This window comes from Schistosoma mansoni, chromosome 4 (assembly GCF_000237925.1).
Source record: "Schistosoma mansoni strain Puerto Rico chromosome 4, complete genome".
NCBI classification, from domain to species: domain Eukaryota; kingdom Metazoa; phylum Platyhelminthes; class Trematoda; order Strigeidida; family Schistosomatidae; genus Schistosoma; species Schistosoma mansoni.
This window is the reverse complement of record NC_031498.1, coordinates 12690015-12717651: the sequence shown is the minus strand read 5'-3', so window position 1 is coordinate 12717651 and position 27637 is coordinate 12690015. Positions and strand designations below refer to the sequence as shown.

The 27637-nt window shown below is 33.8% G+C and overlaps 1 protein-coding gene across 2 annotated transcripts; it reads left to right on the top strand.

Moving 5' to 3' along the window:
• Smp_042990.1 (hypothetical protein) lies at positions 1 to 27437 on the top strand (the record flags this gene model as incomplete). 2 transcript variants are annotated; one of them, XM_018796861.1, is made up of 9 exons in its annotated part: positions 1 to 63; positions 2227 to 2357; positions 4962 to 5144; positions 11452 to 12002; positions 16762 to 16868; positions 18361 to 18551; positions 19299 to 19441; positions 24262 to 24593; positions 27333 to 27437. In XM_018796861.1, the coding sequence occupies exons 2-9, from the start codon at positions 2303 to 2305 to the stop codon at positions 27415 to 27417; spliced, it is 1647 nt and encodes a 548-aa protein (XP_018651961.1). In that variant the 5' UTR covers positions 1 to 63; positions 2227 to 2302. The 2 variants fall into 2 exon arrangements, with proteins under 2 accessions (XP_018651961.1, XP_018651960.1); XM_018796862.1 differs by having other exon boundaries at positions 11427 to 12002; positions 27333 to 27417.
• Positions 27438 to 27637: the final 200 nt, after the last annotated feature.

Here is a 27637-nt window from a genome sequence, read left to right as displayed (position 1 = left end):
CATCTGTATATATCTTCTTAAGTGTACACATATAGCATAAAGGGATTTAGCTTTGCTTCTTCAGTAAGTATTTAGCATTCTTCTTCATGAATAAGTTTCTAATATGCTAAGTAAGCATTATTGCGTAAGCGAACCCCATGGTTTTCGAAACAACTTATGTCTGTTCTGTCAGTTGGTCGACTTCGTTTTTAAGCAGTCAGGATATTCCTGAGAATCCCAGTTAGCAGTACGACCGTTGTCTCTTTAGTCCTTTTGGTCGCAGGTGTGTCGACTGTGTTGACTGCCTTATGATGCTTCACGAAACACTGGTTCACTACTTTGCATTACTAAGAACTACTGTGGGTCTTTGGCCTGATCCTTGTTATAATTTAACTACCATAAATATGTCCTGCGTTGTCACTTATTAGTAGGTGTTTGTATTTGAAACGATTTTGATCTATTATTATTTTGTCGTGACGTTACGTAGCTATCAATCTGTTTGGATACTGTTCTTGTGTAAACGGGTTGTAATAATAACTTCACATACATGTATGACGATTCTTCAAAACTGCTTTATCGACTTTACATTGTTACCCGGAATTCGAAAACTTCCCGATAATGTTGGGACGACGGGTTGCTTTTTGAGTGATTATTTCAATAGCTAACTCAAGCCTCCAAATGCCCTGGTACGGCCGAGAGTGAGGAGAGTCCGCTCTCCCTCTCGAAATGCTCTCATATGGCCACGCGTATACAGCCTATGCCAGGGAAGTCCTACTCACTGCCTTATCGTGGCATTACTGTTGTTTACGAAATTGAGAGGACGAAAAGCGAATGTCCGGTGCTTTAACCGGGTTAGTGCACACGGAAAGTCCACCTAGGGGAGTTGGGAAACCCTGATTCAAAACCAATGGTGCACATGGGCTCCGGTATCCTGAGGGAACAAATGGCGTATGAATCAATCGTTGGTCACCGGCTACCATGGGACTGCATCTCCTCACGATGTTCCACTGCCTTGTGGGTTAAACCTTAAGGTCAAAGGCTCAGAGTGTGGCCTCCTAAGAAAACCACCTGCTTCGGTTCGGGCACTCGGGCAGTATCACAGCCCTCACACAAATCAAATGAGATATGTGTGGCGCATATATATCTGGTGCTCTCTTGTACCAATATTTGTGTTCAAATAAATAAATAAAATAAATAACTCAAGGTCGACTCTAAGTTATCTCGGGTATATCGCATAGCGACATATTTTAATCATGGCCAAACTGGAAAATATAGATTGCAATTCACTGCGATTCGGTTTAAATTGACAGACCGCGTACCTATCTGTCGTTTTGTTGGTATATTTGTTCATTGTTCATCACTCAGGCCCAACATTTGAACTCAGAAAAGTAGTTTAGTTAATCCATAGGGACTTGTAACTTTAGTTAGAAAAGTGTGAGTCGTTTTTTGCAAGCTACAATTCTTTTGTGCTGCCGTCACTTGCCAACGCAGTCATCACGGATGTGTTACCTGACATCTCTCGAACGACAACATACACCAACCACCTACCAATGACGTATATGTCAGGTTTCCTATGTTGTCAAAAAGCTATTTTAGATCCAGAGATTCCCTCAGCGTTTACCAGACTCATGTTATAATTCAATGGTCACTGATGTCAGCAAATATCTTCATTTACTGTTTAAATCAAACGAGGCTAGATAAGTCTAAGGTCGCTATTCTATCCATTGATATATATGTATATATAAGAAGAATGTTGCTTACAATGATGTGTTATAGCAAGATACTTAGTAGATTCACTAGCAGCTTCATGAAGCGTCTTGGTTATAGGCATTAGGGTTTAATTACCTCACTAAAACTTGACACTCATCACTATTCTTTGACGAACAGTTTTCGGCGAGTCTATAGTTTATGGACGATATTTGAGCGGCGCTAAAGTGATTTTGAGAATGTTCATCTACTTACTAGGGTTAAATAAGGGTCATAAACCTGGGTGAAGAATAAAGATTACGACTTAAAGTTGATGGTTACAGTTAAATTTAGAGGTTTCATCACGAACTGACATAAGCTAAAATGCCAAGACGTTATTTAGCTAAATGGATGAATGAATTTCGCGCCAAAATCCGAGACCTGTTATCCTAAATCTGATTGATTTGCCCATAAATTAGTCTCGTTTTTTAACCTTAATAACTTTGGGATTTCTTGAGAAATCACTGCGTTTGCTGATATTAATTCGTACTCCAATTTCAGCTGCGGTTACCATCAACTCTACTGTGCTTGCAGCCAGTCGACCACATGGGTTTTGTAAAAAGTGAACAATGAAGAAATGGCTTCAACTCGAAAGTCGAATGAAGATTCCTCAGCTATTCATTCGGATGAGGGTAATTCTCCTATTTTTTCAAAGAAGTCTAGTTTGCTAACATTTACATAGTTTTGTATCAGAACCCTTGGGAATGTTGATAATGAGTTCCGTTCATTCTCGAGATTTGTCTCATCAATATCTATGTAAATTCACGGGTCTAACACATATAAACAGGTTTTTCAACTGATCCAATATGAATCTACCCAGATTATTAGGAGTTGGGGCCGATTCTTTAGCCGTCCCCTCACATACCTCCAACAAAACTTTCCCGACAAAGCTGCCCGCAAGTTTTTGTTGAGTGCTTTCATTTCGTTTTCCAACGGTTTGACTGGTAGCTTGCCTATCTATAAGCATTTCTTAACATGTTAAAACAAATTGTGAATTGTTCACTACAGCTTATTAATATTTCGAATTAACACGTCCTTCCAAAAGATCTGTAATACTTACAGAGAAGATCCCTTAACAGGCTTAAATCATATTTATTTCATTTGGTTGATTGTATTTTCGATATCTCCTTAACTTTCTCCAGGTTTTTCATCAACGAATTTAATTTTAGGCCTTACATTTCCATACAGTTTTACTTCACAAACAGTCCTATTTCCGGCTATATCATTCTGTGCGAGACCTTTTAATAATTTTCTCGATTTTGACTACTTTTCTTTGTTCCTGTCTCGTACCTTCTTTCCAACAAATGGATCACTATTTTGAGTTTTCGTGTTAATACTTGACCATCAACGTCAGGGAAAGTCACCAAACCCTTGCATAAATAAGCACTTCCTATGTCTTTGTTTTTGAAATTACAATAGGTATATGTAAGGTTACAAATCACAAAACAGCATTATCGCTTATCATTGTCACCAGTTACTAGAAAAGTTTCTATAAATTTTATCTTTAGTTCCAGCGTGTCATAATCTTTGCACCATGTTCATATAGGCCCTCACACAAGTCATTAGTCTTGAACTGAGGAATATATGCTCTATGTGATGTATGGATGGCATGCTTTCTCATGAGTTTTCTCTGTTCGAAGTCATCAGTTGCTATCCTATAACACTTGTTTCGATTCTTGTGCTTAACACTAACTTTTTTTACTTATAAAGGCATTAGCATAAACACATTAAATTAGTGTTATGAATGCTTCATTATGGGAAAGAATGCAAACTTAGGTATCTTTAAGATGAGAGGATTTTTCACTGAGTCTTTCATCAAGATAACCAAAATGTATTATGAAATGATGGAGATCCTTGACTCTGGTATATATTCCTGATGTTGCTGAGTTTTTTGAGCTAGGTGGTTTGATTATGGAGCTTTCATTGTTATTCTGGGTAACATCATTAAGCCTAGTTGATGTAAAAGTGAGCTTCTCAGCTATTTCATTAGTCTTGAATCAGATTCTTCTGGTGGACTTGATTATGCTTGGTTATCCTCATAAGTTTCATTGTTTTCAGTTGTTTTCACTTGGGTTGACTGTTTTGTTCCGCCGGTCTTTGGTAAGGTTGTCAATATGCCTCTTTCAAATGGGTTGATAGATCGTGTCCAATCCAATATGTCCGTTGGTTTCTAATTGTTCTGAACCCCATGCTCCCATTAATCCTCTGACATTCTCTTGATTTATAGTTTCAACGTTTTCACAGTCAAATTCATGTCCATAGTTGTCAAATGCATTAATATCAGTGATAGTATATCGTGTTTTTTCAGTGATAGTTTGTGTTCGTGTATGCATAGGTCAGGAGTGGGGTTCACATTGTCCAACATAATGTTTGTAACAGTCGGTGCAATTTATTTTGTCTCGTTTGTCTTGCGCTAATTTATCTTTTGATCTTCATGAAATGAACTAGAGTGATTGCATTGGTGTCTTCCTGGTATCAAACTCCTGTTGGCTCAAACTAATTCAGTAACTTTCGAGATCAGTTATGGTATTGATCTACTTTGACTTAGTTGCAAACATACTTTACAAATAAACAAAACAAACATAGGATATATCTACAATTAATAACGTAGCATTTACATAGAATATTAGTGTGTTACTAAAACCCTCAACCTTAGTTGGTTGATCAAACATTCGCCACTGTGTATTGTTTATCATTCCGAGAATTATAGCCATCTCAATTTACCAGATAGATAGATTACGAATTAATGAGTGGTAAAGTGTAAATTCAGTATACAAATTTTACATCACAATAGAACTGGACTAGTCAGATTGTGTAGAAGATTCAAGTGTACTTGTTTATTTACTGTTGCACATCATTCTGTGGTGAAATGACTCCATTTCTAGTCTGATAAATGTAATAACAGAAAGTGGAACGTTATCAATCACATGATATATGTAGACCTTTTCTGGATAATGATAAAAATAGCCATTACAGTTAAGAAAACCGTGGAATCATACCAAGCGTCTACGAAGTTTACAACATTTTTTCAGGATTAATAATTAAAACTTTGCAACCAACTACAATTTTGATAAATCTTTATTTGATATCAATGATACTTATGTTTATTATTTACATAGATATGCCTCATAAAATTGTAGTACCTTTCTACTTCATAATTTGTGGATTTTAGTACGAAATATACTTCAAGCATTATTCATGTATTTACTAAAAAAATATACTTTTTGTTCTAACAGACTCTCTAAAGTGTATAGCTGAACAACAGAACGTTACACCAAGTAGCTTTATTAGGAGTCAGCCGAAAGTTGATGTTCCGGTTGATTTTTCGAATTCAAACCTAACTGATGAAAACAATTTAAAAGGATCCAGTAATACTCCACAAGTATTTCTGAGTACTTCACTCCCATGTCTTTTCGAAAGTGAGTTACCGTACAATTTTAAAACAATTGTTTAAGATTTGTCAATATTGTTTTTCATTTACCCAGTGAATAATACATCTATTTAGTTTTCTGTTATTTGCCAAATAGGTTCTCTTTGGGTAAGGGCTATTCGCGACATCTTTGTAGTGAATAAATGAACTTGCTTATGTAGTATAATCCCTTAAATGACTAATACTTTGGATGTTACCTGAAAAATTCGATAACTACCATTTTAATCAGACATGAAAGTTGTTTCTTTTAGAATAAAGCCTTTATATTTAACCAGGAGTACTTTTGCTATGTGTAACATCTGAATCAACAACTGGTCTGCTAATACGACCAAATGGTGAAAATTCGTACTTGTATCAATGCTGTTACGCTCTTAAAACGCGTAAATATACTAATAAGTAACTATGTTATTCAAAGAAATTAAGAGCAGCAATAAAATATATTGGTATTTAAACACTATCCACACCTATACACATTTTTAACTAACAGACGAACTACATTTTATCTGATGTATATTTGTCTTTCTTCAGAGCCCAGAAATACTCGATTTTAATATCTTATGGTGTAAACTATGGTTCTCAGTCATTTCTTGTAGTGATTTGTGAAATTGGTCTTATTACTCAGGGATTATAAAATATGCCAACTTTAAAGTATGGCTCATACCTAAGTACTTGGTGAATAAACCAAATTATTTCTTACTATTAACTTTTCATCCCAATTACATTTCTGTATTTAACTTTATCGGCGTAAAATAAGTTTGTAACCATTTATTCTGTTTTCTATATCCATTTATTTCAAACCCTTCACAATTTAAAGGCGTTATATTGATAAATTTATACCCGAAACTGATACATCATTTCAATCTTCGTATAACACGCTGCTTTATCGTAACAAGGTAATTTAAGTGTGATTTTCACAGTTTACATCACGAACTAATCTTAGTTCGACAACCATTAAGAATCAGAAAGCACTAGATATCTGTTTCATCCCAATTTGGGACTCTTCAGTAGTGTGCACCCATGACCCTGACAGGGACCGAATTCAAAACCTTAGGGCCTGACGGCGAATGAATAACTTTTATACTACTGAGTCAACACCCAATGATATACACGTCCAACTTTGACTAGTTTTTGATATTGCACAACCATCATCGGCTGTCGTGACTATGTGAGGCAGCTACCGGCGGAGGCAATGAAAAATGGTTATGCAATATTTTGGACTAATTGAAGGTAAACATGTATATCAACGGGTGCTTACTCAGTGATCTAAAGGTTATTCACTCGCTGCCAGACCTTAAGGTTTTGAGTTCCGCCCCTGTCAGGATCATGGGTGCACACTACTGGGGAGTCCCAAATTAGGACGAAACAGATATCTAGTGCTTTTTGATTCCTAATGGTTGTCGAACCAAGGTTAGTTCGTGATGAGAACTATGGAAATTCAACAATCTGTATAAATTTCTATAGCAAAAGTGCAACTGTTGTCGGAAATTTTTAATTTTTTTGTCCGTGTGATTGCGTTTCGACCTACACTATATGCTTTATTTTTTATTTCATATAAACTAAACCTATTTACGATTTCCTTAGTTAAAAGGTTTTAATGAGTTTGTTGGTATCACTACCAAGGTTTCACTCGATAACTTCAATTTAAGTGAGCGTTGTATAGATTGTTAACAAAGATATTATTTTTATTACTAAAATGCAAATTTTTTTTCAAGTACTTGGGGAATTACTACTAAATAATATCTGGTAGGTAGTTAAAGTGTATACTGTTGTAAATGTGTATTCGATACTCGACTTTCTGAAAAGCGAAAAAAATCCACACAATATGTTTTTATAAATGACTGTTCTTCATCAATAACTCTTCAGAGGTTCGGAAAAATAACTTATATATTGGTATTTCGACTTAAACTATCAAATGTTTTCTATTAGCGTTTAAGAATAGAATTTCGTTTGTTTTCATATGATTTTTATTAATTTTGGTGAATATTTCTATTTGGCTACAATTATATACTTTCGTTTGTAGCATCCATATGATTCCATTTTCTTTTTCCCCTACTAGTCTTATTATGTTGGTTCTCAAATGGTTGCTAGCATTGAAATTGAATATTGATGAATGATCTGTCTATTATTTAATATTGAGTGATTTTTAATATGATATTATTGTCTTAAATCTTATCCTTGTGGTCTGTAGTCACGTGACACTGTGTGTATTGATTGATTCAAAGTAGTTGCTTTTAAGTGATATTACCTTAAATATTGTGGGCTTTTTGACAGATGTTGCCTTTTAGTCAGGTATTTCAATTAGCGTTCATAAATGATGACTTTTTGTTTTTTACATGAAAAAAACTAATTGATCGTTATGTTAAATGAAATGGGAATCTAAACAAATATAAGTAATTACTTATTTGGACCTGTTACCCCTCATGGGGCCTTCAATTAGTTATCTAGAAACTTTCCTGAGCTCTCTTCAGTTGTTATTGAGTGCTATTTATGCTCTAGATGTCTGCGCCCGATTCCTGACAACATGTGTCTGTTGATCTGCTTGTTTATCTGTCGCCTTGAGAATTCCAGTTTAGGGATTGTCTTGTGATTCATTTTAATGGTTCCCGAAAAGTGTTCCTATCCACTTTTCCAAATTTCCTCCTCAGCTGAAAGCCAGTTTGTTCACTACCAGAGTCTGTTGTCACCAATGGTCTCTGGTCAGTGGTATCCTGTATAGAAAACTGTTTATAAATGCGTGTACGTTTTGGTGATAGTGGTAGTGGTTCATGTTTCAGCTCCGTACGATAGAACTGTTTTAACGTTTGTATAGACAGTTCTGACTTCGTTGTTGGCTGACTGTTTTAAGTTTCAGATGTTCTTTCATTGTAGGAATGCTCCCTTTGCTTTACTCAGGTAGTATTTTGGGCAGTAACCTCTCATAAAGCTGGCCTTTATTGTCTTCACTCCTATCACTGTCATATCTCATTTCTGATGTTATGTAGATGACCTTCCAAGTCTCCCATATTGTTTGGACATCTCGTGTAGCTATATTAATTGTTGTCCCCCATTAGGATAAGTTCCAAACAATGTAAACTGATTTCTGTTGTCTCTGGCTTAATCGTTAAGGGAATCCAAGTTTCTGGAAGCTTCTAGGACTTAGTCTGTATTAAATATCTTAGATATACTACACTGGTCGGCTTAAGAGTATCATGAAATACTTCAGGATATTCGTAATAATACTTACCAACTCTCCATGGATTATTTAAAGGGTGTTTCGAATTTTTGAAATCCGTAAGACTGATTTATTAGTTAGAGACTTTAACTTAGTTGAAAATCAGTCTTACTAGTATATGTGTATCTATTCCCTATTTCTTTTTAAGTAGCAAATATCACTTATCACTTTTTATCTTTCTGTGCAGTATCAATCTTTATTTTTTCCTCATGTTTTTCAACACTGTTATTACTAGTATCATAAAAGTTTTCCTTTTTTTTTCATTGATTTTATCTTGCTATAGGCTGCATTAGTGTATGAATTTAAACTGACAAACTATTGTGCCAATTTCTGGTCTAATTCTATATTTACTGTTGTCAGACCCAAACATATAAAGTGTAATTAATTCCCTTACTTCATTATTATTTACCTGAAAGCTTGAAATATTCAACAAGTTTACTGAAGGTGACTTATATCTATGTATTTGAAGCTATTTCATCTGTTTTAATGTATTTGCACAAATCTTCACTAGTTTGTATTTAGTTTGTTTTAATTTATGAAAAAAACCTAATTTATCTTTCAACCATTTATAAATTGGATCACAACTACTCAAGCGTACGTGTGAATAATATTTACAATCAATCTATCGTGAATTTTATGATTAATCGCCTTTACGTAGGGTTCATATTTAAAGACATGTTTGAATTCATTGTATGTCACCCTTATTTTGTATTTGATTTTTGAGAATAATTATTTCTAGTAATAATGACTGCTTGAAAATGTTTTTATTATCTTTCTGTCCATAACCACGTATGACTTTCGTAAAAACAACATATTTATTACGAAACTATGTTTATGATCTAGTAGAGTTCAAAAATGTTAACTGTTAACTAAGCTCAAAATGGACTAGAACTTCTGTATATATTTTTTTAACCATGTTGAACTGATATTAGTTTATGAACACGATAGTGTTTACTAAGTCTTACTTTACACAGAAAAATAGTCCAGTAAGTTCTTTCTAGACTCCATTAATTCGTTTCATGAAATAAGTTTAACCCATAGTATTTTTAATCTCAGTAGTACAGTGACTGATGTAATACATTATTTTTGATTGTATTGTATCTATATAACAGCTTAGAATCCGATATTTGTAGATAGTAAACGCGTAGTGATACATATGAGTAGTTAAATTCAAGCTAAAATGTTCTGTAAACGGTTTCATTTCGACGTCATTCACTATGCTACTAGTAATATTGAAGCTTAATGTTTGTTCTATAGCCTACGGTAGTTTTAGTAAAGAATGGGTTATATTATTAATAAACGTATGAAAATTCATAGACAGAATTTCTAGAGTGTTGTGTTTTAACGGTGTTTGGTTGACTATTGATTCGGATAAAATTGGGACCTTGTTAGCTGTTATATTTCCGGTTCTACGGTTAAATACTTAAAATCGAGAACCCCTACAATTCCTATGACGAGAAGTAAAAGCATCAAAGATTGAGGTAGGTGAAGCTTTATCGACCCTCTAAAAATACGTCGTCAGTATTGCAACTGCAAATATATCTTGATACTTCGGATAACACAATTAAGAACACGAAGATTTTAGACGAGGATTTACATGACACCTTAAATAAATAAAAGTGATTTACGAACATACTAATTTTTATATGACTTATTTATTATGATTAACAGTTAGGCTTGTGTTAATTGAACTGAGTAGTATGTAGTATCAATTAATTGATTAATAATTTACTGAATAAACATAAATATACAATGTCATAAAATTAACCATCTATTACTTACTACTTACTTACTTACTCCTGTTACTCCCAATAGAGCATAGGCCGCCGACCAGCTTTCTCCAACCCACTCTGTCCTGGGCCTTCTTTTCTAGTTCTATCCATTTTTTGTTCATTCTTCTCATGCCTGTCTCTATTTCTCGGTGTAATGTGTTCTTTGGTCTTCCTCTTCTCCTTTGACCTTCAGGATTCCATGTGAGGGCTTGTCTTGTGACGCAATTGGGTGATTTCCTCAATGTGTGTCCAATCCACTTCCAGCGCTTCTCCCTGATTTCTTTCTCCGCTGAAATCTGGTTTGTTGTCTCCTCCAGTAGGTTGTTGCTGATAGTGTCTGGCCATCGGATCCGAAGTATCTTGCGTAGACAACTGTTAATAAACACTTGTATCTTCTGGATGATGGCTTTCGTAGTTCTCCAGGTTTCCGCCCCATACAGCAGAACCGTCTACACATTTGTATTGAAAATTCTGATTTTTGTGTTGACAATTGTTTTGAGTTCCAGATGTTTTTCAGTTGTAGGTATGCTGCTCTTGCTTTGCCGATCCTCGCCCTCACATCTGCATCTGATCCACCGTGTTCATCAATGATGCTGCCCAGATATGTAAAGGTTTCCACATCCTCCAAGGCTTCTCCGTAACGTGTAATTTGATTGGTGCATGTTGAGTTGTATCGGAGAGTCTTGTTTTTCCCTTTATTTATATTGAGACCTACTGCTGCTGAGGCTGCTGCTACACTGGTCGTTTTCTCCTGCATTTGTTGTTGCGTTTGTGATAGAAGAGGCAGATCATCCGCGAAGTCTAAATCGTCAAGCTGCATCCTGTCTGTCCACTGTATCCCGTGCTTTCCTCCAGATGTTGACGTCTTCATGATCCAGTCGATCACCAGGAGAAAGAGAAAGGGTGAGAGTAAGCAACCTTGCCTGACACCGGTCTTTACCTCGAATGAGTCGGTGAGTTGTCCTCCATGGACGATTTGGCAGTTTAGTCCATCATAGGAATTCAGTGTGATATTGACTGTCCTCTCAGGCACGCCGTAGTGTCGAAGAAGCCTCCATAGTGTTGTCCATCTATACCCAACAGATATAACTAGAATAATTACTCTTTAAAATGTGATTGGGAAAATAAATGGTTTTCGTTTGCTTACCTCAAATCATTTGTTTCTTTGCTCATTATATCATAAAGGATTTTGATGAAACTAATATACGTTTTATATTGAATCAAATTTATTCTAGTTATCTCAGTATATTTTCTATAAATCTATTTCCCTTTAATATCCATTTTGTAGAATTTCCATTTTTTTTTACTTACAGATTCTTTGAACTTGAACTCGGTTTCTAAATCTCTTCCTGTTTTATATCAAATCAATAATCATACTGTGCATTCAGAGAATAAATTGTCGGTACATATTAATGATAAAAATGAGAGTATGTTTATTCAACCTGACAACTCACCAAAAAATATTCAATTAACTAAATCTAATTCAAATGAATCCTTGGATCATTTAAGTACAATGAAATTAATAAATAATTTAAACACTTCTACAAATTATGATAATAAATCTAATTGTCAACCTATAATTGAACCGAATAAATTACTTAATAATATACCAAACACATCAAATGTTGATCCATTATTAATTACAGAATTAGAAAATTCTATATATCATATTAAATGGATTAAATTTAATAATCAAACACGTCCAATTATAACACAAAATAATAATGGTCCATGCCCAATGATTGCTATAGCAAATGTACTTTTATTACGTGGAACAATTAATTTATCAAATGATAGTGAATTAATCAGTGGTAATCGTTTATTGGCTATTCTTAGTGAATTACTTTTGTCGAAAGCTCCTAATGTAAGTTTTATAACCATTGTTTTTTTCTCTTTTTTTCCCTTTGAATTTTGAAAGGTAACACATTAGTTGTAAGTGCTTTGTATTAGCTTGATTATATTCTGGTCATATATAGATAAGTGGTTGTTTTTGACTCAATAAATATTGAAGTGTTATAGGTTTATGTAACATTTGTAACACAGAAGAATGAATCACGTTAGATCATAAGTTAATTAAGATTTAAAAATAATATTTCATGAGTATTGGTGCTTTTCTGTTATACAGATTTACAAGGTTATAGAACATATAATTTATGAAAATACTACTTTATCTAGTTAAGGGAAAATTTCTGCTGAAAAGCTAAACAGAATCTTTAAACAATACTGAATGCATTATTAACCAAATCATCATCTGTAAAATGCCGAAATTCTGTACGTTCTTATTTAACTTTTTGACTAACCGAATAATCGATCAGAATCAAAAAAGAACTACTTCCAAGTTTCTGCACAAAATTCAGGAAAAAAAGGATGACTTTTATTTTGTATAACATAAAAAGTTCACTAAGCAAAATACCTTTTTATAGTACTTGAGACGTTTAAAGTATTTAGAAAGATTATTTTTTGCATCATCATCATCAAGTCAAAATGATAGTTCTAAATATGTCACATGATCAATTTTATTTTGTAGATTGTATGTAACACGTAAATCAATGAGTTTCTGTCGCAATTTACGTTGTTTCTAGTAAACGGTTAAGCAAATCGCTATATGAACAGTTCTCTGGTTAATTGGCTTGGTTACTTACTTACGCCTGTTACCCCTCGTGGAGGAGCACAGGCCGCACAGCAACATTCTCTATCCAACCCTGTTCTGAGCAATCTTTTCCAGTTCTTTCCAGTTAACATTCATCCTTTTTCATATCTGCTTCTATTTCCTGGCGTAATGTGTTATTTGGCCTTCCTCCTTTCCGCCTCCCTTCAGGATTCCAAGTTAGGGCTTGCCTCGTGATGCAGTTTGATAATCTCCTCAATATGTGCCTTATCCACTTCAAACGTCTCTTCCTAATTTCCTCTTCAATTGGAGACTGGTTTGTTCTCTCCCACACTAGGCTGTTGCTGATAATATCCGGCCAACCGATATTCTGTATCATGTGTGAACAATTATTTATAAATACTTGTACCTTTTTGATGATGGTTGTGGTAGTATTCCAAGTTTCCGCTCCATGCAGTAGAAGTGTTTTGATGTTCGTTTTCAAGATTCTGACTTTGATGTTGGCTGACAGTTGTTTTGAGTTCCATATGTTCTTCAATTGTAGGAACGCTGTCCTTGCTTTGTCAACCCTCGCCTTTATGTCTGCATCAGATCTTCCTTGTTCATCAATGATGCTTCTCAGGTACGTGAAATATCCAACATCTTCCAATGTCTCTTCATCAAGTGTGATTGGGTTGGTGTTCTGCGTGTTGTGTTTGAGGATCTTTCTTTTTCCTTTGTGTATATTGAGGCCTACTAATGCAGAGACTGTCGCTACATTTGTTGCCTTCATCCGCACTTGTTCGTGTGTATGGGATAGGAGGGCTAGGTCATCTGCGAAGTTCAAGTCGTCTAATTGATTCTGAGCTGTCCATTGCGTTCCGTGCTTTCCCTCAGATGTTGAGGTCTTCATAATCCAGTCAATCACTAGAAGAAAGAGGAAGGGGGAGAGTAGACAGCCTTGTCTAACTCCGGTCCTTACTGGAAATGCATCTGTCAGCTGTCCTCCATACACGACTTTGCACTGTAGTCCGTCGTATGAATTACGGATGACATTGAAGATCTCAGGTACACCACAGCGTCGATGAAGTTTCCATAATGTTCTCTGGTTCACACTGTCAAACGCCTTCTCATAGTCAATGAAGTTGATGTATAGTGACGAGTTCCATTCAACTAATTGTCCGACGATGATCCTCACTGTCGCAATTTGGTCTGTACACGATCTGTCCTTACGGAATTTAGCCTGTTGACCTCGAAGTTGGACGTCTACTGTGTCTTTTATCCGGTTCGGTAACACTCTGTTGAAAACTTTTCCTTGTACTGACAACAGTGTGATTCCTCTACAGTTTTCACACCTGCTCAGATCTCCTTTCCTTGCTACCTTGATAAGATATCTTTGTTTCTAGTTCGTCGGAACTTGTTCCTCCTCCCAAATCTTCCTGAATAGAACGTGGAGCGCTTTTGCAGTTGCCTATATGTCTGACTTCAGTGCTTCAGCTGGTATATTGTTAGGTCCTGCTGCCTTCCCACTCTTGATTTGTCTGATGGATATCCTGATTTGTTCAATCGTTAGTTGAGTGACATCTGTAGGAAGGGTTTTGTGTGTTGTTTTGATGTCCGGTGGATTCAATGGAGCTGGTCTATTCAAGAGTTCCTCAAAGTGTTCTACCCATCTCTCTCCTCTGGCTTGGAATCAGGGTTTTCCAACTCCCCTTAGTGGACTTTCTATGTCCATCAACCCGGTTAAGGCGCCGAACATTCGCTTTTCGTCCTCTCTTTTTCGTAACAAACACCCTCGCTACGAGAAGGCAGTGGTTGTATGCACATGGCCATGTGAGAGCATTTTGAGAGGTAGAGATGACTCTCCTCACCCTCAACCGTACCAGGACATTTGAGGGCGTGAATATACTGAGACTCAGATGAATGATGTTATGTAGTGATTTTCCTACAATAATAAAATCGGAATACTTATTATAAACTTTGACATATTAACAAACGAACCAATAAACTATAACAGGTTTCATTACTTCTGTTTTGAAATACTTTTAATTGATGCAGACTGCTCATTGGCTAAAAGGCTATCTCTAAATCTCAAGGTCATTTTGACCTTTGTTTGTTTGTTTGTCCCTCTATTGCAATTTTACTAATCTGTTTTATAAATTTCTGTCATTTTCGCCATCTGCAAATGCACTGGCAAATAAATAAAACTTATGTATTGCGATTGATTATAACCTCATATTAATTATTTTTATTAAATATAACAGTGTAACAATATTATGAAGTGTTAAATTCAGTTTATTTTCCTCCATTACATCAAGGTTATTGTATTACTTTGTTGCTTTCCTGTTTTTTTTTTTGAAACATTTTGAGATATCAAGTTATTCTTATTTTATTAGTCTAGTGTTAATTCAGTTTAGCCAGGCTTTTTTAAACAGTACGGTCAGTCGAGCTCAGTTGGTAAGATTAGCTTGGTTATTTATAAAAGAAATAGTCGTTGTTAGTATGCTAATTCCAATCCTTCCGAGCTTAGACGCATGTAGGAGAAAGATTTCTTTTCTTAGTAGCACATAAACTACTGATACTCAGAATCCAGTCAGCTTGTGTTGCCTAAGATCCAGGGTTTGGATTACTGCCGAGTTCGCTTGTCCCCGGGTAAACTCACGCGGAAAATTCTTAGAACTGACAAATGAAGAGCAAGCCAGCAGAATGGTATTATGATCGTCAATACGTATTCCTGATGTAAAGATACTTTTGAAAAAGTTCTAATAAAACTTTGTTGTTTAAGCATCGCCCAAATGACAGCATTGATGTAAAAAAAATTAAACAGAACGTATCGTTTTAGTATAATTCCTTAAGATATCACATTGTTCCTTAAATGAGGAATCGTTTAACCACTTCAAAGATAACTCCTAACTTCAACGGTTAACTGGGTGACGTGAAAATTTAAATAAATGGGAGAATGTTTACAAAGTTCGTGAAAGTAAATCTCACAGGTGATACAAAATAGACTAAGTGCTTGCAGAACTTTCCATTCATATTCCTTTCAAGACTTTCACAATTTATCTGAAAATTGAAATTACGTGAGCACTTAAACCATAGCAATAATTTATTTTAGCAGACCACCGTAGAACTTTGACTCAAGGGTTGAATCAACAGAATAGGATAGAGAGACGCTCTGCACAGTAACATAAGGCTAGAGTAATTTCAGACTTCTAATAAAAGTTATGCGGTCAATGTGTTCAACTACTTCACTCCTCATCAATTCAGACGATGACGCAGGCTATTATTAAAGTAACACTTTAGATTTGGAGGTAGAGAACCGCATTCCAAACATGCTTACATGAGAACTATGAATAGCATTTAATAGTACGAAATGGTAAGTTCACATCTGTATTAATATATTTCTGAAGGGTGACGACCAACTCTCCGCCAGAAACACTAGGACATACAGATTTTTTTTATATAGTTTATGGAATCTGAATTGACGGATGTCCAGAAATTATACTTCTGTTTTGTATTAACGTCCTACAAGACGATAGAACTAAATTTGTTTTAAAGAATCAATAAGTCACCCTACCTTTCTGTTTCAATGGTTATTGATCAACGAGCAATTTTAGTGTAGCCGTGAAACTGGTAAAATGGAGAACTAGATATCTAGGAGATATTTTGTTATTGTAAGCAACGATAAAGGTCTTGCTGAAATCCTTGAGTGTAATATATAGGTCAGTAGTCGACTTTTGTGTAAAACTAGTTAAACTACCATACACAGTTTAAATGCAGGCGAATATCACAAAAATATTGGTATTTATCCTGATGTTTATTTCTTACGTGCTTTCGATTTCAACGTTTATTTTGCATTGATGCTGTACCGGCTTACTTTTTTTTAAAAACTAAATATTTGAGCTGCGTTCACCTTGGATGTATTGTGTGCCAGGTTCTGCTCTTCATATGAATGACTAACTTGGATGTATTGTTAAAAATCAGTATGCTATCCAGCTTTTAATTTTAATTCTTTTTTTTCGAAAAAAATCCGTAGGATCTTGATTACGACCAACAAATTAATTATGAGTCAAATTTCCGTGATGTACTTTGCTTATTTCCCAGTTTACAAACTGGACTTGATATAAATATCAGGTTTACTGGGTAAGTAGACTATTTGTCATGGTAATATTAACAAAACTATCTTTATTTATTAGTTTTATCTTCATTTATACTAAGGAAATTGAATAACCCGGTAAAACTAAGAATCACCTTTTCATTAAACTCACTATCGGTAAACTGATGGCTGATTACAAAACCTCATTTACAATTAAGCATGCTGAAAAAAAGGTTACATAGTTCCACTAATCGATTAGGTATTACTGAAATCTCTAAAATATGTGGCGGAAATTTGGAATTAATAAAGTTAGTTTTGAATATATGAAGTTTTCTATCGGTTACAATTTAGCTAATCATTTTATCTAATGAATAATCAAGCATTTCAATTAATTCGCTTACTTTTAATAATCCTATCGGCTAATATGTTGTTTTTAAATAAGTAAATAAGACCTTATGAAAAACTCCAAAAGTTCTATTAGGCAACAACTGTGACCGATAGAGTTCAGCTATGTAGTGAATGTGACGCTTATCAACCACATCAATATTACGGATTAACTGAAGTTGGAAATATGAATCACTAGATTTTAAGTTCAATAGTCGTCCTTAGTTAGCATTCTCAATGTAATGCCTGGAAGCGTTGAGTTTGAAACTGTTACATGGGAGGATTTTATGAGCATGATTTTTGGATCGTCAAATGAATCAATCCAGTGCTATTCTATGGGTGATATACAATGATACGCAATACTATCTATTTATTTATGTGGCACACTTTTTGGTGCCCTATTATATGATTTGTGTGTATTAAATTAAGAAAAAGTTTGAAGATCCGTATGCATTTATGTACAGTACGATTGACTGATCATGCTCGCAGTTACATCAGTAATTAATAACCTTCACATTTCAGTTCGTCATGTGTTTATTGTCTAATGCATACACGAATATTGAGTATAGTTGAGCTTTATTTGTTAAGAAATAAATGTCGAATATGTTTGTATTCAACTATAAAGAAGGATCTTGTTTAGTGATTTCAATAAAAACGTAGATCTGTAACCTTTTTTCCTTAGTGAAGTCAATTATTAACTTAACATAGTCGTGTTGAGTAGCTGCGTATGATAGCCATGATCAAACACTTTTTCATAGTTTGTTTTCACTTTTGAACAATACTGAATGTATAATACCGTTTATTCATTAGTCCTCACATGTTACATTGCCTTTCTATCATTGATAACCCACACGCTCATTGATTTAAACACTTGACTTCTAACAACAACCTACTTAGCTCGAGTTGCCACCAAAGGTCGTTGACGTAGAACGGTACCAGGAGAAACGTACTGTCACAGAGTATCATAGTGTTTTTTACTAGTCACACTAAGTTCAACATGAGTTAAAACTAGGATTCACCTATTTAAGCACTCAAGTGTCGAGTCACACTGACTAATATATCTGATAATAGTAATTGGATTTTGTTTTAACTTTGTGAATATTTGTTTCAATTAATCTTATAAGTATATTGTTATCTCATTACCTATTTTATAAGTGTGGCAGATTTTGAATACACCTCAACATTAAGCTTATTTGATTTGTTCAACATACACATTTATCATGGTTGGCTTGTGGATCCTGATGAACATGATTTAGCTGCAACTGTTGGTAACAGAACTTATAATCAATTAACTGAAGAGTTACTCCGACTAGAATCATCTGATAATGATGAGGATTTAAAAAGAAGTAAGTGTATGTCGTTTTTTCTACCATTCAATATAGATAGTATGTAATTCTTTTTTATATGAATGAATAAGAATTCATATACTAGAAAGCGTTAATGTATGAATAAAAGAAGGATTCTCTTATGGTCAAGAAATGTTGAGATCTCTGCTTCAGTATATAGGAATATTGCTTGTGGTGTGTAACTCACCCTGTTTCGCAAGAAAGTATCGATTGTTTGTTTACGTCTCGATAAACCTAATCCAATTATCATCATCATTCAGTTTCACAAATATTTTCATAATGGATTGAATTTAACGTAGCCTTAGTGAGTGAACGGATATCCATATCTATATGGATGATCTAACCCATGACCTTGAGTTCTCATGAAAAGTTCATTGCCATTGAACCAATCTGTTTCAGTTCATTGGTACACACTGTCTTACAGAATTTATGTTGGGATATAGTGTGCCCCTCATCTAATATTCTCGATAAGCGTCAACCTTTTAGATGACTTAGTTGACTCTACAAGATTATGATATACCACTCAAAATGCGGAGTATCCATTCCAAAGCATTTCACTAATAAGCAATGACTAATTACTTCACTAAATCGCCTGTGAAGATCCAGCTAAATTTATTTATTTATTCTTATTCTAATCCTTACCTATAACTGTTATATTACTGTTATCTGTTAAAAAGATTGGTTTGATACTACTCCACTATCATACAATATATAAGAAATAATATTTTCTTCATATTTAAACAATAGGTATACTTGTTGAATGGTTTCTAAACGAAAGCGGTTCACAGCTAACTTTTCATGGTCTAAGCCAGCTAGTTACAACGTTACACGATGAAGAATTGGCCGTGTTTTTTCGAAATAATCACTTTAACACCATATTAAAACATAAAGTAAGATGTAAATTCATTGTTTTAAATATGTGAGTGGCCTCATGTTAGTTTGGCTTAGTTAAATCTCGTGACTGATATTTCATTATATATATATATATATATATATATATATATATATATATATATATCGATTTCGAAAGTTGTTTCTAGTCATCATGTGTCACATTCCATTGTATAAAAGAGAGCAAATAATGAAAATCTCTATCGATCGACATGCACTAAGATTTAGCATGATATGATCGAGTAATAACTATGTACTATTCCAAACTAAATGAATACCAGAATAAGTAGCTACGAGTTAATTTTTTGATGGAACAAATCAGTTACTTGGAGATAGAAAAAAATATTAGACAAGGATTATTAAATATAATTTTTATAAATAACCAGCTGTGGAATATGTTGCATGTGGAACTCATTGGTTATCCTGTTGATTTAAGTCTGCGAAACAACTGATGGTTTATTCCTTAGAACAGTGGCTTAATGGTAAGGCGTCCAACTTTCAACCTTGTTAGGCCCGGGTTCGAATCACGCTCCACCTACTTCTCTTTAGGAAACGGGATAGTACCACTTTCCCCCACACTTAGAGTATGGCTCATACCCAAAGTATCTGGTCAACCAGTTAATCTGGTTTAATTAATTTGATTAAAACAATCGACTTCAATCTATGGGTTCTAACATGGACATACGTTTTTTCTCATAGAAAGCGCTAATTGCTATGACTGACTACTGCCCTTGGCACAAATTGCTTATCGCAATTACAGACACATAAACATGCAAGTAATCACGGATTTACATCTAAAAATTTAAGATTCATAACTTAAACTCGTTTAATATCGACAATATATCCTTATTGTCGTGCTTTTTCCTTACCAAATGCTCGTAGTGTACATTTGTAAAATTATCTAAAGTCTAACGTTCTTGAATATATATATATATATATATATATATATATATATATAGACAAAAGGAATAGATTTTTAATCCCAATTTCTATGATCTCGGTTGTATTTAAGATGCGGAATCCAGAAGTGTACGATAAATTGGGTTGAACACATCAGTTAGCTTTGAGTATTTTCAGTTTAGTGACTTGTATGAACTAACTAAAATTACACGACTAGAACTTCTTCTTATTTTTTCTCTGTCCTTTACTCAATTATAAATTAGAATGTTCAGAAATGTGATGATGAACTCACCTTATATTATATTATGTGGCCAATGTAACTTGCTTCATAAAAATAGTTGAATTAATAAATACAGATATGTTTTATTACGAACTTTGGTGGATATCCATCTCGACTAAGTAAGTAGATCACAAATAGTTCTGAGTTCCTTTTGGAAAGTCTTGTCGAAGCAATTGGATTTAACACTGTCGACCAAATACCTAGTTAGTTCTTGTTGTAGCGAATGTTGAAGCTTAATATATGGATTTAAATGTCGTTTTATTATTTAATATGGTCTTCTTGTTAGTGGGAATTCGAGAGGCGAAACAATACCACTTTTTCCTTTTCTCATTAGGAAATGTGACTGCTTAATGAACTCTGGTCACTTTATCTAGTCAATGTATAATACCTCATACTTGTTTTTCAAAACTAGCGATGTATCATTTATGCAGAGATAAAAAGACAGAGTTTATTAATAACCTAAACAACTTTTCTAGCATTTACTTGGAAGTTTACTTCACTTGTTCATTGATTTGAATCTTCAATCTATTATCTCAGTTTTCATTCTTTATGAACTCTGTAGTAAAATATAATCAGATATTGTCATATCTTCCACAACGCCAACAACAAAATTTTTCATCTTTGTTAATTGAATTCCATACAATCAATATATCATGGAAATTTCTTCTTGCTCAAATTTATAATAATAATTATAAACACAACAAATAGTCATTTGTTTATTTTAATCTTAATTCATGATGTATTCATTAAGAGAAGTATGGTACAATATTCCTCGTTGATAAATTTGATTAAAACAAGAACAACAAATGTAGAAGAATAATGTGAATTTATATATTACGCGGTATCTCATCAACTGCTTCACACATAGGAAATAATATTATTGAATAATTGAAACTAATCGGTATTATTCATATCATCTTAATTAAATAAAGGCTACAAATATGGACGAGTTTTAAAAATGGTTAAATATTTACCTGTTAATTTATGTAGAAGTTATAAAGGGCATATTTTAAAAATTCATGATGACAAGTTTGTTGAAAATAAAGACTGATGTCAAAAGTTGCGTTATAACATCTGTAGAGTTAGGTAGATAAACAGAGCCAAGTGAATAAAGGTTAAAAAATGACGCGAAAATGCAGGAAATGAATTTATTGTTGAGAGGATCAAATAAAATATTACGCTATTAGGTGGCGAAAAATAAAAGTCACACAGGGTAGTGCGAGATGTAAAACTGGATCTTTTTAAATGAGTAGTTTCCTTTTCAGTTCTTTAATAGCGATGCCCACAATCAGACCTAATAAATCCAAAGTTGTGTGAGCATTAATTATTTTTGTATAAGAAATATATACACTATCATTTTAGCATTTTTAGTCTCATTCGCTGTGGAATATTGTGCGCGATGCGACAAAAGCTTTCTGTTCTTTCTATGTATATACTCTGGCATCTATAGGTAAACTGGTAAATACAGTTGGAAGTAACATGAGGTTGGAAGTTATCCACCTTTGTTTATCTCAGTGACCCATTTGTTTGATACAAGGAGACTACTATGGTGGCTGGATGCATGCTTTCCAATTCAGCACTCCGTCTAAAACTAGTCATCTCGCCTATTCCTTCACATTGTTGGCCAAATCGGAGGATGACAGGCTCATATAGCAGGGAATGTTTTTTTTACGGTAAACCGTTTGCCACATGCTACTGACAAACAACCTCTAAGAGAGGATAGCATATATTGAAAACCTAGACAGAATTATAATCTTGAACAATTTGCTATACTTTTTATGCATAAAAATTTTCATCCTCCTCTTGGTATTAGTACTACATTACGTGTCATGGTTGGAAATGTACTTTTGATGAGTACTGTTTTTGTTGTTTTCTGTTCAATCAACTCGTATTAATGTAAATGAGTAAATATATACTACTTTTTTGTAAAATAGTAGCATATAACAGCAAAAATCTTAATACAATCAAGAAATCCAATTAATTGTTATTGTCCGAATTCTTTGGTTAAAAGTTCAGATGTCTTCTTAATTTTTGTCATTTTCAATATATTAAAAGATGTTTGTTAGTTTGTAGAGTTGATTCACACCCAGAAAAGTATGTAGGTACTTCATCATTCTGACAATACAATAAATGAGACTGATAGATCCTGGGTTTGAATCTCGCGATGCGTGATCGTGGATGCGCTGTCCAGTGCTTCCAGGTTTTCTATGGTAGTCTAGCTTCAATTGAATCCTGATTTCAACTATAAAATTACCAAAATCTCCACAAAACCCCCTTCTAATAATACAATAACTGTAAATCAAAGTTTTTTTTTAGTATAAATTAGAAATTCGTCAAAATTAGAGACGCATTCAACTAATGATGAAATTGAATTTGTTTTAGAATTAATAATTTCAGAAGCAAATTCATATGAAGGAGTTTTCGGAAAATAAATTTATTTTTGTTTATATTAACTATTATATCAAATGTTAGATAAATTTGTAGTAATTTCTTTAATTCGAAAATACTTATCATAACAAACTGGCATCAATTTGAAAACATTTAAAAGTCGAAAAGCATTAAATATGTGTCATTATTTCATCCTAATTCGAAACGTCCTAATAATAAATATTTGTGACTACACGCTGATTGGATTCTGTGTACTCCTTGATATTCAGTCGTTCTTCAGTTAATAACTGTCTATATTCTGGATTATCTTCACATTAAGCATATAAATATCCACAAACTATCAAAATTTTGATATGATGGGCAAAAATTAGACGTACCACTTAAATGTTAATTCGTTAGAGAGTGAGTGACTTACACAAGTGAATCCTTCCAATCTCTTATCACATGTAGTCATGTTTTTTTTGTATTCATATTTTGTCTGAATGTATAAAGAAAATATTCTTCTGGATAGTGGTTTTTTCTTTGATGCCAGTCAGTTTGAGGGTGGTCGACATTCCATCCTGGCAAGTAGTTATCACCTCCTTGTTGTATAATCCTACTAATTTACCGATCAATATTTTATTCTTTCATTTCAACAATTTAAAACTTTTGCACAACTCATTGTTCCTAATCCATAATCCGGTGCTCATGAGTGACAGTCTTTGTGAATAAACTTACGGAGTCCCAAGAGGTTAATTTCGTTTTTGAGATCAACCAAATTGGAATTGGGCGATCACTCCCCCATACCATTTTATGATTGCGCTACATCGTAAGTTAACTGTCGTTAAAAAGTGTGTATCGTTAGTTATCGTCTCTAACCTAGTATAGTCATACTTGTCTTCGGACATGAAAATCCTATATATTTTTTGTATTGTCGCTGGTGCAAAAAGCATTCAATTCAAACAGTTATTCAGTACTTCCTGATGTCCACTGAATCTCGATCTGATGTCAGCGTATGATGAGGAATAAACTACCTAATTATTAGTTATTTCCCTCTCCACGTCACTTTGATTACAACGTGGTCTTACCACTCTAATTTATGCTACTATGACGCCATATTTGACTTGTTGTTTTCAGTAAATTTTCTCCAAACAGAAAAGTATCGAGTATTTTATTTTTTTCATAGTAATGTGGTTAAAATTATTGTATTTCTTAGGCAAAAAAAAACTGATTGATGTTAGTAACTTTTTTTGTAAATCATATTTATTTTAGGATTCAATATTTGTATTAGTCACAGACATGGGTCTTCTCAACGAACCAAATATTGTTTGGGAGTTACTAAATGATTTAGATGGTGATACACAATTTGTTGATTGTTCATTTCAATTATTTTGTCCAACAACATCTAATTCATCAGTTCGAAAAACGTCTAATGCTGTTCGTGTTATTACAATTAAATCGGATAAGTTGGGTTCAAAATCTAAAACCGATTGTAAAAATACTACTAATAGTAGTAATAGTAAAGATAATTTTGTTGAAAAACAATGCTATCCTGATTCCATACCTGTGTATAATTTCACTGAGAGTAATTCAACTTCATTAGAGTGAGTTTTTTTGATTTTTCATGGAATTGAAACAACACAATATCGTTTTCAATCAGATCTTCATAAGGCTTTTAAAAACTTTTGTAGTTTATAATTTTTACTTATCATGTTGATAGTTATTAAATCATGAATTGATTTTAGCTAGAACACCGTTGAAAGCCAGGAAACACTAAATAACTGTTTCATCTTAGTATGGGGCTTCTCATTGGTACACACCAATCCCAGGTCCCTCAGCCTCGCGTGCGAACTCTTAACACCGTTAGACGCCACCACAGTAGTCTAGGGGTTAAGCTTTCGTGTGCGAAACCAGTCCTGAGTCCAATCCCATGTCGCGGATGCGCGCTGCTGAGAAGTTCCATACTAGGACAAAAAAACCGTCCACTGCTTCCAGGTTTTTGATGCTTGTACAAATAAGATTCATTGCGCGATTTAATAACTATGAGAATTCCACAGTTTCCAAAAACCCTTTACTGATTGTCATTTTTATTTACGTAATCTGTTTTGTGGTTATCATTGACTCATAAACTAACTGCCTTGATTGGTTTAGTATATGCACATAAATATTACTGCGCATTAGAGTAATAAAGCCTGATAAAAATCTTAGTGAAAATAATGTGTTGTTCGAATTTAAAAGATGAGCATTTTTAATACATTGAATTATATTAATTTGGGAATATTTATGCAATAGTACATATTTTTATTTTCAGTTGTACAGTTTATAAAGAAAAGTAAACTTAGGTTGTCGTATAAATTGAACTAGTATTTGCCAAATTATTGATCTATGAATCTATTAACTGTTTTATTTATCGATAACAAACTGTTTTGGTCCAATTGGAGAAGATCGAAACAGTATCCTACACACAATAGAACGATAATTTTGTGAAGGAATGGATAACAGAGGACGATTGTATAATCAAATAGTAAATGAAAAAGAATTGTAAATGATATCATGTACATTTCAATTAAAAATTGTGAAGCTGATCTAGAAAACTTCTCGCAAAAGACAAGAAAGGATCAGGAAACAAAGAAGCATTTTATCCAATCAGCTTTCACTAGAAGTTTTGTCCGAAACATCACGAAAGTATAAAGTCACATGTAAAGTTTCTGATTGGCTGAATACTACACTGCTACTATGATTAGTAGCACTCCAAGATTTTCAGGAAAATGCAAGGACTTCTAAAATACTATAAAAACCCTATATTTTCTGTCCATGAATGAACCCTTGGAGTAAAGTGCTTGTCGCATGTTTTGCGCCTTCTCTCTCGTGTTCAAGTTGCTGTGTAGTTTTAGCTTGGGGGTTACGGGAATAGCCTAGGAACCGAGTATAGCGTTCAATTAGCAAGATTTATCAAAAATTTAACGAAGATGGGGTCAAAAGTCTTAAGGACTGATCAGAGATACTCTTGTTACCTTATTAGTCTCCGATAGATTTGATATTATTTCCTTGGAAAAGTGCAAACTTGTTGGAACTGTTTGATTTTAATCACTGAAATTTAGGCAAATCTCATTTCATTTCATAATCCCTTCTACATACTCGGCACCCAACATTTACGAGAATTTCTTGTTCAAATCGTGTTGCAAGTTTATGTTAACAGTATTCCGTACTTTTACTCTAATGAACAATTATTATTAGAAGGATAATCAAATGATACTTTTCACATTTATCTTTTGACTATATCCGTCGGAAATTAGGAATTAGTTGTTTAGTTAACAGTGTAAGGACACACACACACTTTCAATCTGACGATTTTCTATTGTTGTTTTCGCATTTTTCATTCGTATTGAGAGTAATACTGATATACAGTCTCTACTCTTCGGTAAATTTTTGTCGAGTGTCAAAATTCAGCTCAAAAGTTTGGAGAAGAAGTTGTACGATGAGGCGTTCGGGTTTACTTTTCATAGATAATAATGAGTAGTAATGTGACAGATCATTTTTTGATTGTGTGACTGCAGATGGTACGACTGATTATCTGAGTCAATACGTTTTATATACTTGACTGATAACTGACCATGTAAAATCTGAATTATTGGCTTAAACCTCCAAAGTGTAGATAATAGAAGACAAGAAATGATACATTTCTACACTAAATGTCTATGATTAAAATTGATTTAAAAAGTAAATGATTATATAACTCTTACTAACCTATGAAATTAAGACATGATTATCAAGTTTACATGTTGCCCGTTATATCAACTAGGATGTCCAATTAGTGCAAGTGTAAAGCACAACAGTGAGAAGGAGGAGTGTATTTATTGTGAGAAGTTACAAAGTACTCATATAATACATTATACATAGCCTTCAATCGTCAATTTGCATCTTTCGGTGTGTTCTGTCATCTGAACTGTATTCTCGTCTGATCTCGAAGTGCTCTGCCAACGTCGTGATCTCAATGCACTGAAGCTCTTCACTCCATATGACAGGTGTAACAACTTTCGACGTCGTGTCCTTCTACACACTACTTACAAACAATAGTATGAGTAGAGTTCACTACACAAGGAGTAAATTTTCTGAATCTTAGAGCGTTCAGCAGAGTAGTTTATTATGGTCCACTTTATAAAATTATATCTTTTTTTGAATTCTTCAGTACAAAACTCTATAAAATTCCTTGTTAAATTTTTTTCAAAGCTGATAATAGTATTTTTCAATGAGTTATATTTTGAGTAAATACCCTGGAACGAGGCACATTAATTCATCCTCCATCGATTTGTTCTCAATAATTTTCTTTTGTTACATTTTAGTTATGATTTATGCAAAATGCTTCAAGAAGAAGAAATCAGAGCTTCAAATCAAGATCCGGAAACATTTTGGAAATTATACAAATGAAATATATACCTCAGTAAGTAGGAAAATAGTAATTTAAAATAATTACGAATCAATTGTGAATAGTTTATGTTATTATATTGCATAAACGGCATTGTAATTTAGGACGTTTGTGTTGTTTTAGGGGTTAGGTTGAATTGATCTGTTGGAAAAATTACTTTTTGATTAATTTGTGTACTTTCATTACAGTTTAGCTTTTTTAAATTACTCACTACTCTAAGAC